Consider the following 15,521-nt stretch of genomic DNA (forward strand, 5'->3'; position numbering starts at 1 on the left):
CTTCACACATATTTTTGTTCGCGAGAGAGCCAACCATGCAGTTAAAGTTCTTGTGGAAGATCCTATTAATGTTCCAACTACCTGTAACAAATAATACAACATGTAAAAGATGAAACGAGTGGATTATCAGTCATGATTTATGTAGATAAGTTATCCTTACCTGGATAATGAACTATAATATATTAGATTACATGCAACTCTAACTTTCAAAAAACCAACAAGCCTCATCAAGATCATTATTGCATTTTCTACAAATTTTATGTTCTTCTTTTTCTTTTTCCCTCTTATGACTCAACTTCAATTTTTCTTTTTTAAGAGGATTGTGAGTCTGTGACATGAAATTATGTGCAGCTCTAATTTTTGAAAACCAACATTTGGAAATAATAATAATCATAGTAATAAATATTATAATTAAAATTAAAAAAAAAAAATTTATTAACTACAAAAACAACAAAAAAATAAAAATAACAATAAAAAAAAAGATCTTATGCTCAATAAAAATTGAAACATATCTCAAATGATTTGGAATTGATCCAACAATGAAATCTCCATGCTATTCAGTGGCTTCTCAAGTAGTCTCTCAATTAGAAAAAGAATCACAATCAATCGCTCACTCCCCCCCCCCCCCCCCCCCCCCCCCTCCCCCACCAAATTCACAATTGCAGATCCACCCCCTAGATTTGAAATTGAGTGTAATACTAATTTAACATTTTGAAATTGACAAAGAATTTTTTTTTAAGGTTTATATTCATAAGAAAATCAAGATAAAAGAGAAAATTCTAGAAAATTTTCTCAAAAAATAAAATTTGATTTAATTTAATGAAAATAGTATGATTTTTGCAAACTATCAAGTGAATGCCTAATTTTTTTAAATGCTTTAAAAATTACAATCACTAATTAGTCGATTTTATTTCTCTTTGTGGTTATTACTTGTTATAAAAGCAGATTGTGTGTGAAAACCTGCATGAATATGAGCAGATGAGATTGTTAATACCTTTTTGTTTAGTGAAGAGATGGTTAATGCCATAACTGTGTAAACCAAAGTTGTTACTTGTCCATAGGATCATTAGCAACTTTGTGACATGCCCTTCACATTTTAGCACCTGGCAAAGGCAAATGTGCCAACCATGTCAGTTGGTATAGGTGGAAATAAGAATTCTCTTGGTAAATAACACAATATATATAAATCAGTTCCTTTTTTGCCTTTTGGATTTGTTGGTAGAATTTACCTTTCTAAAGGAGTAAGATGATTCTTGAGCTACTGTGGAGTGGAGGAGTAAGATGATTCTTGAGCTACTGTGCAAACACCCTTTCCTCTCTTAAAGCTTCAAAGTTGAAATCTAAAGAGTGATCCTTCCTGTCTCTGCAGAAACTATCTGTTCAAATTTTGTCTGCTAAACAATTTTTTAGTCACTGCCATGCTGTATTGTGGTATTTGTTATACTAAAATCCATGTTTGATAAGCTTTTAAAAAAGTTTTAAAAAAAAAAAAAAGTACGAAAGAAAATACGAGAGAGCTTTGCAATCATTCTGCATGTAACATATGGGAAACAAAGAATATTGCAGTAGCTTATAGACGTTATACTGAAAAATTAATTGACAAATGTAACAATCCTAGTAGCATTCTTTATTGGTTCCCTTCTATATTTTTCCTTTTCACTTTTTCTTTTTCCTTTCCAAATAAGAAAATAGAAAGATACTCTAAGCAACATCCTTTCTGCATATATAATTGCTGGTACAATGAGTTGGCGACATTGCATTTGATCCATTAACAAACAAACAATAAACTTTAACCCAACAGAAACTGTAACAATCATTGTCAGTGAAAGATAAAGTAATTTTTTTAGCTAAACTACTTCTAAATTCTAATTAACTTTTAACTTGTATGGTATGTTATATTTATTTAGTAAGTGGTAGGATATGGCTAGTGAAAGCAATAGTAAATATTTATTCAAAGCTGTATTTAGCACAAATGACTGAGGTATACACCATATATAGCTTAATCATCTAAGTGACAGGTGCCTTTTGACTGGAAATCCTGGAAACCGAGCCAGCTTTATGCTGATAACAAAGTAAGGGGCCACTGTAGTAATATAATCTTATCATATTCATGGCTTTAGCTTTGTTTACACCCCCTTGCAAGCAAGGTACAACAAGGCTTTATTCCATCTTCTTCTCATTATATAAGGCCAAGATTGCGTAATCGAAAAACCATGCACACAAACCAAGATTTCGTATATCCTTCTCTTGCTTATTGATATCCCAAATAAGCTTGGCCAGTACACAGCCTGCTCCCAAAGATGCAGCGAATGATTAAGAGTGATCACAGGATGTTCTCAGCATCTGATGATAGTACAATGATGAAGCAAATTCAGGCAACACATGCTCCTGATGGTCGTGAACTTGATGTCAACCCTTTTCTCCATATCATTGAGGATATCTTGCGTCGTGCCAATCCTATCATTGATGGTGGTTTCCATGTATTACTCTTTCCATTTTCTCTTTTTTCTATGTTAGTTGACTTGCACTTGGCCTTATTGCCTAGTTAAAAAAAATGCAAACAAAATAACATTCAATGATTTTTATTATTGTTATTCTTAGTAACTGATATGATGTTATACCATGCAGGGTACTCAAGAACACGTCGATCATGTGGAGGACAGTGCTAGTCTGGCTGGTTTTGACGACATTCTTGAAGCATTGGCTTACATCATACATAAAATTTCCTGCGAGGTTTATTTTGAGACCTGAGTCAAGATATTCTCAACTTTTATCATATTCCACTCCTGTGCCATTCTGTTGCTAATAAAAAATGCTTTTCATACTAATAGTCTAATAAACTCTTCTACAGAAGCAAAACAAATACTTTCTCTTCCTCTGTTTTTATGGGAAAAGGTACTTCTCTCCAAAAAGAGAGTAGTCCTCTGAGGTGCTTACATAGCACACTTCTTTGCCATTGATAACAGACAGAAACATGTATACACTAAGCACTTGCCTTTCATGTCTAGTGCAATTTAACTTTTGAATGAGCATAATACATTAATACCCTCTTAAATAATTAATGTATTTATGTGTGTGTGTGTGGACTGTGGATGCTCATGCTGCAAATTGAGATTTTTTCTTTTTCAAAAAAATTATTTTTATAGTTATTCTTTCTTTCTTTCTTTTTTTTTTTTTTTTTTTTTTTTTTTTTTTTTTTTGAAAATCCCTCTATTGACCAAATGATCATTTTGAGTTGCCTATTAAAGTAATCAGCTAATTGCCTAATTCCATGCTGAACTTGAGAAGATTAAGCCTTTCCAGCATAATGTGATAGGCTAATCACTCGTTCAAAGTACAAAACCACAGCTCAGTTAAGGCCTATGTAGCACGGGTGCGTTTCAGGACTCGAGTGCAGGTGCGGGACTCAGCAATTTTTGAAAAAGTAGGGTGCGTGTGCAGTGGGACTCGGCGATTAAAAAATTATTAAAAATATTTTTATTTATATTTTCTATATATTTTTACTATTAAAATATTTTTAAAAAACACATTACTATGCTTTGATTCACAAAACAAAGAAAGAAGAAGGCAAGAAACACATTACTATGCCTCTAAGGTGAGAATTTTGGATTTTCCGGCCAAGTTCAAGGCCGATTTCGGCCTATTTCAGTCGTATTGGCCATATCAGTTGCCAGCCGATACTACTCGATATGGCCGATACGACCCGATTCTAGCCGAATCAGCCTAGTTCGGCGCGAATCGAAGCCGATTCGGCGCGAATCGAGCCAAGTCGGCGCGAATCTAAGAAAAAAAAAAAAAAAAAAAAAAAAAAAAACTCAGACATGGCACTGACGCGCGGGCAACCGCGTCGGACTCGGGTGCAACACCCTCCCAACTGCGTTCGTGCTTTCTAGGTTAAGGCTAATCTCTTGTGCGCTAGGGGGTGTAATTTATGGTTCTAATGATGCTCTGTTGCTGTTTAACTTGGCTTATTCAAGTGAAGTTTTTATTCCCCTCTTACTAAATTATTGGAAGAAATGAAATCAGGTGAATGATTTTTACATATTTGTTACCAGATATCATGTAAATGCTCTGGTGGTGGAGATGCACATGCAACAACTATGGTGTTATTCAACACCCTTACGAGTTATAGTTGGGATGCAAAAGTGGTTCTCTCACTAGCAGCTTTTGCTGTGAATTATGGGGAATTCTGGCTCGTAGCTAAACTTTCCACAACAAATCCACTTGCCAAGTCCGTGGCATTCCTTAAGCAACTGCCCGACATCATAGAGCATTCAAACTCTTTGAAACCCCAGTATGATGCACTTGAGAAACTCATCAAGGCCATGATGGATTTAACTAGGTGCATTGTTGAGTTCAAGGAGCTACCACCTCAGTACATTTCACATGACACACCAGCAATGTCAACTGCCATAGCTCATATCCCTGCTGCTTCCTATTGGATCATTAGATGCATAGTGGCTTGTTCCTCACAGATCGCAAGCCTTATAGGTTTGAGACATGAGTAAGTCTTCATGATCAAGAAAGCTCAATCAATTTTATATGAATGCCATATGTAGATATATCATATATGACACCCTTTCTATGCTTTTAGGCATACTGCATCAACCACTGAAGCATGGGAACTATCAAGCTTGGCTCATAAGGTCAACAATATACACGAGCACCTCAAGAAGCAACTCGCTCTCTGCTATCAACAGATAGGTGGGTCGTTAACATTCATGTAATCAAAATCATATTACATAGACAAGCTAATCAGTTCAAATTCTTGAAGAATACTCTTTTATCTTTTTGAGAAACCAGTGGTGTATCTAGGACTAACACGAGGAAACAATGATCTTTGTCGTGTTTACCTCCCATACTATAATTTATCAATTTTACCAGTTTTTTTATTTTTTTTATTTTTTAACATCTACCATGGGATGCAGATGAGAAGAGACATCTAGAATACTATCAAAATCTCGTCCACCTATTTGAAACATCACACCTTGATAATATGAAGATTCTCAAGGCATTGTTAAACCCCAAGGATGAGCTGCAACCACTGGTGATTGGTTCAACCAAGACAAGGGTTTGTTCTCAAATCACCTTTTCATTAACTAAGCTCAATTTTTAGCTTCTAAATATAAAACAGTTGAGTTCTCTGTTGGCACAAACAGGCAAACCTTGAAGTTCTAAGGAAGAAGCATGTTTTACTGCTCATATCGGATCTTGATATCTCCCATGAAGAAGTTCTCTTTCTTGATTCTATGTACAAGGAGCCGAAAAGGCCAGAGATCCAATATGAATTGGTGTGGCTCCCAATTGTGGACAGGTTGACCCCTTTGAATGAAGAGCATCAACATATATTCGAGCATTTGCAGTCAATGATGCCATGGTATACTGTGTACGATCCTTGGATCATTGAAACAGCAGTCATTAAGTATATCAAGGAAGTGTGGCATTTTGCAAAGAAGTCAATTCTAGTGGTATTGGATCCACAAGGAAAGGTGGCTTCCCGGAATGCACTTCACATGGTTCGGATATGGGGAAATCATGCCTTCCCTTTTACTAGTGAGAAAGAAGATGCTTTATGGAAGTTGGAAAATTGGAAGCTTGATCTACTTGTTTATGGCATTGATGTAGAAATACCAGATTGGGTATGTCCATGTTCACAACCTTCTACTCATGCTTTTGCATACTTGTATGTGTGTATCTACTTATCTACTTATTTACACTAACAATACATGTGGTGATGGAATTTTTTTATTAAAGGTTTGTACTCGTGCGTGCATATATATATGCACTTTTTTTCTTATTAACTCACCAATGATAGTACTAATATGTAGCTTCTTTCTTTACCAGATAGCAAAAGGGAGTGTTGTATGCTTGTATGGAGGTGAGGACATTAACTGGATCCGGAAATTCACAACTACAGCAAAAGCTGTAGCTGAGGCTGCTGGGATCAACTTAGAATTGGTTTATGTAGGAAAGAACAATGCCAAGGAGAGGCTGAAGAAAAATATTGCTACTATCAATGCAGAGCAGCTTAGTCACTACTGGCCTGACATCTCATCAGTTTCATTATTTTGGTCACGACTGGAAAGTATGTTGTACTCAAAATTGCAAAAGACTGTAGAAAATGATTACATAATGCAGGAGGTCATGACTATGCTTAGCTTTGATGGTAGTGATCAAGGATGGGCAATATTATTTAGAGGATCAGATGAAATGGCTAGGGCCAAAGGAGACTTGGCTCTAAGAAGCCTGCTAGAGTTCAATGAGTGGAGAGAGGATGCTGAGCTTAATGGTTTTGTACCAGCACTCAAAGATTACCTACAAAAACTTCACACCCCACATCATTGCAACCGCCTTATCCTTCCTGGGATTGATGGGGGCATTCCAGAGAGGGTGGTATGTGCAGAATGTGGCCGTCCTATGGAGAAGTACTACATGTACCGTTGCTGTACTGACTAGATGACATGGTTGAGCATGTTACTATTATCCATGTTTATTGTGAAAGCCCATTTTGTTATCTTGGTTAATTGGAATGATTGGTAGTGTGATCCCTCTACATGAAATGTAGTATTTCTGTTCTAGTAATGATGTTTGTGTGAAATGTCAAGACTCTAGGAACCATTTTGGGTAGTTGAGTCTGTGACTAATTAATAAAGTGTGCTGTGAGAATTTGGTATAAATGTACTGATGCCTTGCAGGCCATATTGTCTAATAAAATATCTCTCTTTCTCTCTCTGTTAGAAGAGGATCAATTTTTCCGTGCCCTGCCAAAAGCTTTAAACTTATAATGAGTTTATAGTAACAAATATGTAAATCTCACCACAAATTGTATTTGGGGATCGACCATGCTTTTTTCAAGGCAACAAAATTGCCCTAAAAAAAATCTAGTAACTAAAATTTTAAGTTCATAATTTGAAACAGAGACAAAGAACTCATTTCATGTAGAGATCTCACATTGAAAACACCAAGAAATACCATTTGACCTAAAGGTCATTGGCAACCCATATATACATAGTTATAATATGTTTGTTAGCATATTAAATGAAACATAGAAGATATGATCTTAAATGCTAGCTCCAAACACACTGATAAAAGCAAAAGGTTTAAATCAATCAATCAATATGTATATAAAAGGAGAGACCTCATGCGAGAATGCATGAGCTCTTGCCATATGACGCTTTAATTTTGCATTTAGCTTTTTTAACCTCTTTCATTAAGTTATTTTAACTGTTACCCAATAGACCACAAAAACTTATTTTTTGCTGTTATATAAAATATGGGCTATTATTGACAATTACTCTAAACAGTGGACTACCTTTTAAAAATAGACTAAACCTTATGGAAAGCCCAATCTTATTTATTACCTTACAAATTATGACCTAGGCTTGACCCTCCCCACATGTAGGTGAAAGGCTTTGCATGTTGTAAAATCTATTCTTTTATATATCCCTGTCTCCTTAGGAATCAAAAAGTTATGTTTCTATAATTTCTCTCCCAATATTTACATTTCATTTCAAAAAAGTATGATCATTTTCAAAATTTCATGTTCCTCTTAAATAGTTTATTTATTGTTGAATCCCATTATGTTCGTTTGAAGTATTTAGTTTAGCTCTCTAAAAACTATTTATACTTCAATAATAATAATAAAAAACTAATTGTTAACCCACAGAAAAAATATTGATTTGTTGTTCAATCCCATAATATTATGTTCGTTTAAAGTATTTAGTTTAGCTGTCTCTATAAATTATTTGTAATTCAATAAGAAAGGAAATTAAAAAATAATAATTGTTAACAATAGAAAAAAAAATTGATTTGTTTGTTGAATCCCAAAATATTATATTCATTTGAAGTATTTAGTTTATAATTCAATAAGAAAAAATTTATTAAAAAAAAAAACAATTGTTAATCCACGGGAAAAAAAAAAAAAAAACAAAAACAAAAACAAAACAAAACAAAGGAAGTATTTTTCAAATATCGTTTCCAAAGAAGGCGTATGATCATGTACAAGAAAAAGATTGCATAGATGGATTACACAAACATAGAGTTGTCAAAGAAATTTGGAGGTGGAAGTCATAGGAGTAAAAAGCCTAATGACATAGCAATGATCCATGATATTGATAGTTGTAATAGAACAAGACTTAATAGGCGAAAGGTACTAAACCTTAACCATACTCGGGAAAGTAGTTCAAATGATAAATGTTTACGGTGATCAACCCATTCACTTATAAATGTTTTTTTCTCACTTGGTTGTTGGGCTTAATGGTGATGTTTTTTCTTTTTGCTAAACTAATGGTGATGTTGCTACTACAACGACTATGCAAGAATTTGGGAGACATCTTCCCAACAAATGCCAGTGCCTTGGATGAGCATACAACTGAGCTTACAGGTACTAATTTAATAATTGTTCATGATTGTACTAATTCAGCAATTAGCTTGGTTAGAGTATCTATATAAATGGTTGTGACATGCCTAAAAGTGTATTGAATCTTTACTTGGGCTAAAGTATAGTCACCCTTGATGTATTCATAAAACATGATAGTGATTAAAAAGAAATATTTTCTTTGACAGAGGTTTGATTAAAATAAATTCTTAAAAATACCCATATGTGTTTTTCTTTTGGGTGTTTTGTCAAAGTTACATTAACACTTACGGTTTTTGCAAACTCAACAAAATTATTAGGATTCGCAATTTTGAAGTCCTGTCAACTATATGACTTTTTTTTTTCGACATGCATATCAATATTTGATAGACATAAGAGCACTTATTGGATTTATTTAACTTTTGAAAATATGTTGCAACATTTCATATTAGCTTTTTGTTTATCTTAACCATGTAAGGAAATAATCAATAAAGGAAGAGCTTATGTTGCATGGTCATAAAGATAATTTCTTATATAATATTTTAAAATAAATTTATATCATGCTCGTGCATCGCACGGGACATCAGCTAGTTAATTTTAAAAAACCAATATATCAACAAACATGGCTTTTTCACTTGGAAACTGTTAAACAAGTAAAATCATCCTAACCTCCTTCCCTCTGTTTATCACATAAATCAAGTCCAACAAAATATCAAAATGGTAGCTCAGGTATAAGTTATCAGGTTAAGACTATAAAGGAAACTGAGTATATCAAAGTGAGATAAGAAGCTACTTAGAAGAATCATTTTCTATGGTTGAGATGGGAAGAGTGTGAGTCTGTGGTTGTTTTCCCTGTCATCTCTTAGAGGCCGTATATGTTTATTGTAATAAGGGCATTAAAATTCTGCAATTCAATATTTAGTTTGACTCTTTAAATTTTTAAAAATGGTCAAAATTTAAATACAGCTTCTTAGATATTGTACCTTAAGTTCCCTAGTTAAATCCAACCACATGATTACATTGATCAATGAAACATATGGTTGAACCTCATTTCCTTGAAAAAGATTACATTTTTTTTACTGCATTGGTAAATACAATCATGTAGTTAAGTTCATTTAGAGAGCCTAAGATACAATATCTAAAAACAATTGTATCTAAGTTTAAACCTAAAAACAATACCCCACTTTTGCAAAGGTTTTGAAAGTAGTTAGCTAGTCCATTATTTACTAGGCAAGTGATGAGTGATGACTGTACTTCACAGGAAATCATTCCAATGTTCAACATCACACAATTCCAGATAGGAGGAGAGCTACCACAGATAGATTCTGCAGGCCAATGATTTAAAAAAACCAGGTTAAAAAACAACTGCATAACTTAAGGGTTCAACATAGAATAGAGTTCTTCCTAGGAAGACATTGAATTCAAAGTAATGTATAAAGAACACTATCACAAAGTTGACATGGGAAGGATGACAATTACTTATTCACAAGCCATTTTGATGGCACCACTTGTCAACATGAACTCTCGTTCCACCTCCCTTCCCTTCATTTTTTTTCCTATTTCCCCTTTCCTTACTCATCAATTTTTCAGAGACTAGACTTTCACAGTCAATGTCAATATAATAATAGCTGTATTTGACATTTCAACCCTGTGCCTGATTCCATATCTGCTATTCAGACCTACCTATCATAAGAAAAAAGCAACCTATGGACTGTCTGTTTGTCTTAATAGGCAAAAGAAGAAAAACAAAATCAGTTATTATTACATAATGTTTAATACCAATAATTACTGTCATTTTTAGCAGTATTCTAATAATTCAATTCTGTAATCAAGCAGGTAAGAAAAATCCTACAGTTTAAATATAATTGTAAGGCTTACAAAATTCCCATTAAAGTATGCCAATGACAGCAAACAAAAGCTCTCATTAAAGCAAGGAACAAAATCTATGATTGTTTTATGTTTCTTAGTTCTTTTCCCTTCATCTTGGTAACTTGTCTTGTCCATTCCATGCACACCATATTTAGCATTACATAATGGCTATAACTATAAGCAAAGCTCTTATTGAATTTTTTTTTTTTTTTTTTTTTTTAACTCATCCTTCATAAGTTCCATCATGCACATCATAAACAAAATCACCTAAAAAATTGGAAGAAAGTCCCTTTCTTTTTTTCTTTGCATGGAATTCATAACTCTTCTTCTTCCTGTTTTTTAGTTTTTTGATTTGTGGTTAAGAATGAATTACTCCTTCATTCCCTTGCCATCATTACTTATCTAATAGCTTCGGAATACTCAGAAATTCTCCACTAGATATTATTATATCTTGCTTTATCTTGTGGTTATATTGGGGCAATCACTTAAATTGTTAGATCTCTAAGACTATGATGGCTCTGGTGACTTAAAAATAAATAATGAAACTAAAGCCATCCTGCAAAAGACTATATCATCTTTAAATATGTTGTCCAATGAAATGTTTTGACACTGGTGATGGATTATAATGGTAGAGCATTCTTAATACATATCATGGAATTTGTCTTAATACAAATAGAATAATGTGTTTGAACAATTACACAAGGCAGTGAGATCTTTAATGAGGATACAGCTTTTGAAAACATTACTTCCTTTTGTTATCTTTTCTTCTTTTTTGCACTTTATCAAAGAGAGGCTAAAAGCCTTTTTCTTTTTACCCTTATTGCTATTGGTCCAGACTAACATCAACCAAAAAGCTTCTTTTATTATTTCATTTTTTGCTGGCGATGAACCAAGCAAGCTTTATCACCAGAATAGACAGCATTAAAAGATTTCCCAGGAAAGAACACAAATTATTATCAGCAAAAATTGTTTAGAATTACTCATATTTCTCCAAAAACAAACAAAATCAAGATTGTTTCACTTCTTCTATGCTTAAGGACTTCACAAAGAATCACAAACTAGTACTTCAATAAATTTCAAATAGAAAATTGCAAAGGGTACTATCAAAAATATTAAAATAATCAGGTTTTTTTTTTTTTTTTTAATTTTATTTACAAACAAGGGTATCTAAACTTTCTCAAATATCTGATTATTTCCTTGAATGTATGCAGTCTCCCATCTCACACATGAGATGGTCTCAAGATGAGAGCAAGAAATTTCGAACTCAAAACCTCATAAATTTTATAAGCCCTTAGAAACTATGTAGCAAATCCCCCAAGTTAAAACTATCAAATGTCTACAATTGAAAGCTTTTGTCCCAAGTGTGAACAAAACCATAAAAATGTCACTTTGACGTTACAAAGGGGGCAAGGCAACCTTGAAATCGTTTAACATGTTGATCTAGACACACCTTTGGTTACGGCTGAATGAATCAACACTCTATGCAGTAAAAACGTGTAAACTCACTTTTCTACAAACTTAAGAGCTTTTTTTGTCTCTTTCTTTTTCTTTTTGGGGTCCAAATTACTCAGCTGGAGAGTTTATTTTTTATATATAAAAAATAAATAACACCAAGTACTTGGCTGGAGTTTGTGAGGATGATTCTTATCCATTTCCCACTTGAGAGTTGAGAACATCAATCAATGTTTGGTTATTTATTATTTGATTCAAGAATCAACATAGCAATTGCAAGTTGGCCCCACAAAGAGGAAAACACTTTCCAACAATCCAAATCATGCTAAAGACTGTACGAAATACAAACGCAACGCGGTTAGCGTAAGGTTTGGGTCGGAAAAATCAAAATCTAGTAAAAAGATTCCCAAAAAGTCTGAATATCCTCTTATTAGTAAAACAAAATCCTAAATAATTTTCCACCAAGAAATTTCGCTATAAATAAATTCTTTATCTATTTTGTTTTTCCTTTGAACTTTTAATATTAGACAACTAAATTTATTTTTGGTGAAATATCAATTTACATAAATTGATATTTCATCTTACATAAATTCTTTTTCTTTATCTATATTGGAAAACTAAATTTAGAATCACAACAAAAATATCAATTACATAATTTAAATATAAGATGGCATCAATGTAATTGTCAATTGTTCCAAACATACATTTCGCATCTATATTAATTATTTTGGTGGAAAAATCAAACCTAATTTTTTATTTATTTATTAAACCTGATAGAGACTACAGAAACATTCTCTACTTACTAAAAAAAGTCATTTCAAATCCGATTTTTCCCCCTAATAATTGTAGATATCATTTTCATTTTCAAGATCAGCAACGCCGAGCTAGTAAATATGAGTGAATTTCCACTTTCATTATCAGGCCAAACTATTTTTTTAATTCTGAAAATTCAGTCTCATATCTAAACTTTTGAAAATGGCTTAATACTTTAATAATGTCACCCGTGTCTTTACTTATCATCAAAATTAACTACCATAATCATACAAATCGAGTAGTAACTCCTTCAAACCCTTTGATCTAACTACTAAATTGAATCATTTCGTTTTTTAGAAATCAATTAACTTCTTAAAAAAGTAAGGTATCTATTTTTTGCTGAGAAAAAAATGGGTAAGAGGAGGTGACCATAGTGGTTTTCTTATCTAGGCGTTATCATAGTAATATCATACCTATTAAGTTCGGGCTTGCAAGCAAGGGAACTAGTGAACCATAACTATTATCACAGCCCCACAAGGCACTAGTGGCCATTGAGCTGGGATGTGGGATTTTTTCCAAGCACTTCTTATTGTGGAATTCGAATTTAAAACCTCCACCTTTCAAACCACTTGGAAATAATCCCAATAACCACTAGACCACCACTTTTGATAATCAAAAGAAAAAACTATCAGTAATATTGAATCATTATTATTTAATTTGGAGAAATTGACAAGCTCAAGACGAAATCAAACCGATTATTTATAAGAATTGATATTCATCCTATTGATATGTTATAGTTTCAAATAAATATTTAGAGAGATGCTACATCCATAACATTTTTACTACAAATCACGGGTGGTTAGTTGTTATTGGTTCAAATTTTAAACTAACACTAAGATTACTTTTTTGCTTCAACAATAACAATCAGTAACAACCTGTCACTTAAGATTTGTTGTAAAAATGTTGTAGACATATCATTTCTAAAATATTTATACTGCTGCTCTTCTCTTACTTATTACTGTGATAAAAGGGATTCAAATTCATATTCTCCTTATTTAGAGAATCAAACATTATTATTGAACAAAAAAACTCTTGATTCATGCCACATATTGTGGATTCGGAACTAGCATGCGTTAGTGTATTAAAATGAAACTAATATATTCATTAGTGTTAAAAAGAATGCCCCATATATAAGTCGTCGGAAATTGTAGAAAATTAGCAACCAAGTGATTGGCTGGTGGAAGTCTCTCACTTTATGTCGCTATCAAGACGTAAATTATTATATGATCCAACGGCCCACTATGGCCTAAAGACCTGTCTTAGTTTTTGTTGACTTGACTTGCGGTAAACCCCCGAGTGTTGACTAGAGACTTCTCAGAAGCTTCATTTCATTTTGTTAATCCACCCAAATAACAAAAAGAAAATTTTCATTCTTTATTCTTCGATGAGAGAGTCATTAATTTAAAATATTGGGAATGCTGGATGGTCTTAGAGCATCTCCTAAACACAAAATGCTCTCTACTTAAAAGAGTAAACCCACAAAATAAGATATTGTTCATTCTCCAGTGGACTCTTTATACCCGAAAATTTTTTTGGCTCATGAACAGTAGCTCAACAAGTCTGATGGGTTACTGTTTATTCTTCAAATGTTTTTTTTTCTATTATAATAATAAAGTATTGAATAAAAAAATGTTGGAAGATGTGTAGTTATTAAAAAAAGAATAAATAATGAATAAATAAATAATATTTAAATAAGATAAAGAATGAAATAGAGAATCTATTAGAAAGTGTAAGAAAGTGTATTTGAAAAAATGGATAGCTAAAAGATAAAAGTCACTGTTCATTCTCCAAACAATACAAAAATTTGCCTAATTTGCTGGATATGCTCTTAGACCCCTCAGAAAAATAGTAAACAAAGAAAGCTTAAATGAAATACTACTATATATATATATATATATATATATACACACACAAATATATAAAAGCTTTTTTGAGAAATCTTACTTGTACGAAGCCAAGTATATGTAAATTGAAAATAAAACACATGGCTTCAATTTACGTATTTTTCTCCTCTTCGAATTTAACTAGAGAAGTATACGTATTTTCAATTTACATATTCTACTCTTCATACAAGTAAATTGAAAAGCTTACTTGAGAGTTGAGACTTCTGAGAAGTATTTTCAATTTACGTATTCTTCTCTTAGTGCGAGTTAAAAAAAAAATACCATGATTGATTAAAACAATGAGACAATGAGTACAGGGCACTTTTTTTTGTTTTTGTTTTTTTTTTTTTTTTTTTGGTGATTAATAGAAATGGACCATCTCCTAATTAAAATTCATTTTTTGTAAATATAAAAAAGTGTGTTGACATCACTTTATTAAAATTTATGTCAAAATTGAGAAAATTCTAATACTACATAATTTAAAAATCAGTCATTTGCTTTGAAACCGACAATATTGGTTATTTTAATTGAAAAAAAAAAAAAAAAAAAAACTTAATCTTATATGGTATAACTATGAAGTTTAATTGATCTCATTTGAGGTAGCATACTTGAGTTCCTTGGACAGTATGATTATCTTCTAATCCCCTATCACTTACTAGATAGTAAAAATGGATCAAGATCTTATCCATTTCTATCAATATGAAGAAAGCTTATTGAAATTTAACTTTCATGAATTCAAAGAGGTAAATAATGTCACGTTGTTCAAAATTTTATTACGTAAAAAAAAAATGATAATAATTATTTTTAAATGACATGTTATTATATTTACTCTAAAATTTGTAAACTACTAAATCTTTACTATAAATTAGACTCTCTCCATTTCAAAACAAACGAAGAATATCTTTTTTTTTTCAATAAAATCTAATTTTGCATTTATAAAGAAACATTATTGCAATATTGAATAAAGCAATTACTAAATGATTAATTTATATTTTATTGTTTAATTGTTTTGGCCCTCTTATATAAGAGGAGCCCGAGCAGAGCCCACTCACTCAGAGTTATTTATTTCCAAATAACTTAAAGGAAAATTTTGTAACAAATAAATTTATTAACACAATATGATGTTAACAAAAATATCAAAATTTGAC

The 15,521-nt window shown here is 32.2% G+C and overlaps 1 protein-coding gene across 1 annotated transcript; it reads left to right on the forward strand.

The window, feature by feature from the left end:
• The first annotated feature begins 2,229 nt into the window (after nt 1-2,229).
• Nucleotides 2,230-6,749, forward strand: LOC126702993 (protein SIEVE ELEMENT OCCLUSION B-like). The gene is made up of 7 exons (XM_050401876.1): nt 2,230-2,480; nt 2,629-2,733; nt 4,056-4,504; nt 4,595-4,704; nt 4,929-5,071; nt 5,160-5,639; nt 5,845-6,749. Exons 1-7 carry the CDS (start codon nt 2,301-2,303, stop codon nt 6,454-6,456), a joined length of 2,079 nt encoding a protein of 692 aa, XP_050257833.1. The 5' UTR covers nt 2,230-2,300; the 3' UTR covers nt 6,457-6,749.
• The last annotated feature ends 8,772 nt before the right edge of the window (nt 6,750-15,521 follow it).

Source organism: Quercus robur, chromosome 10 (genome assembly GCF_932294415.1).
Source record: "Quercus robur chromosome 10, dhQueRobu3.1, whole genome shotgun sequence".
In the NCBI taxonomy this organism is placed as follows: domain Eukaryota; kingdom Viridiplantae; phylum Streptophyta; class Magnoliopsida; order Fagales; family Fagaceae; genus Quercus; species Quercus robur.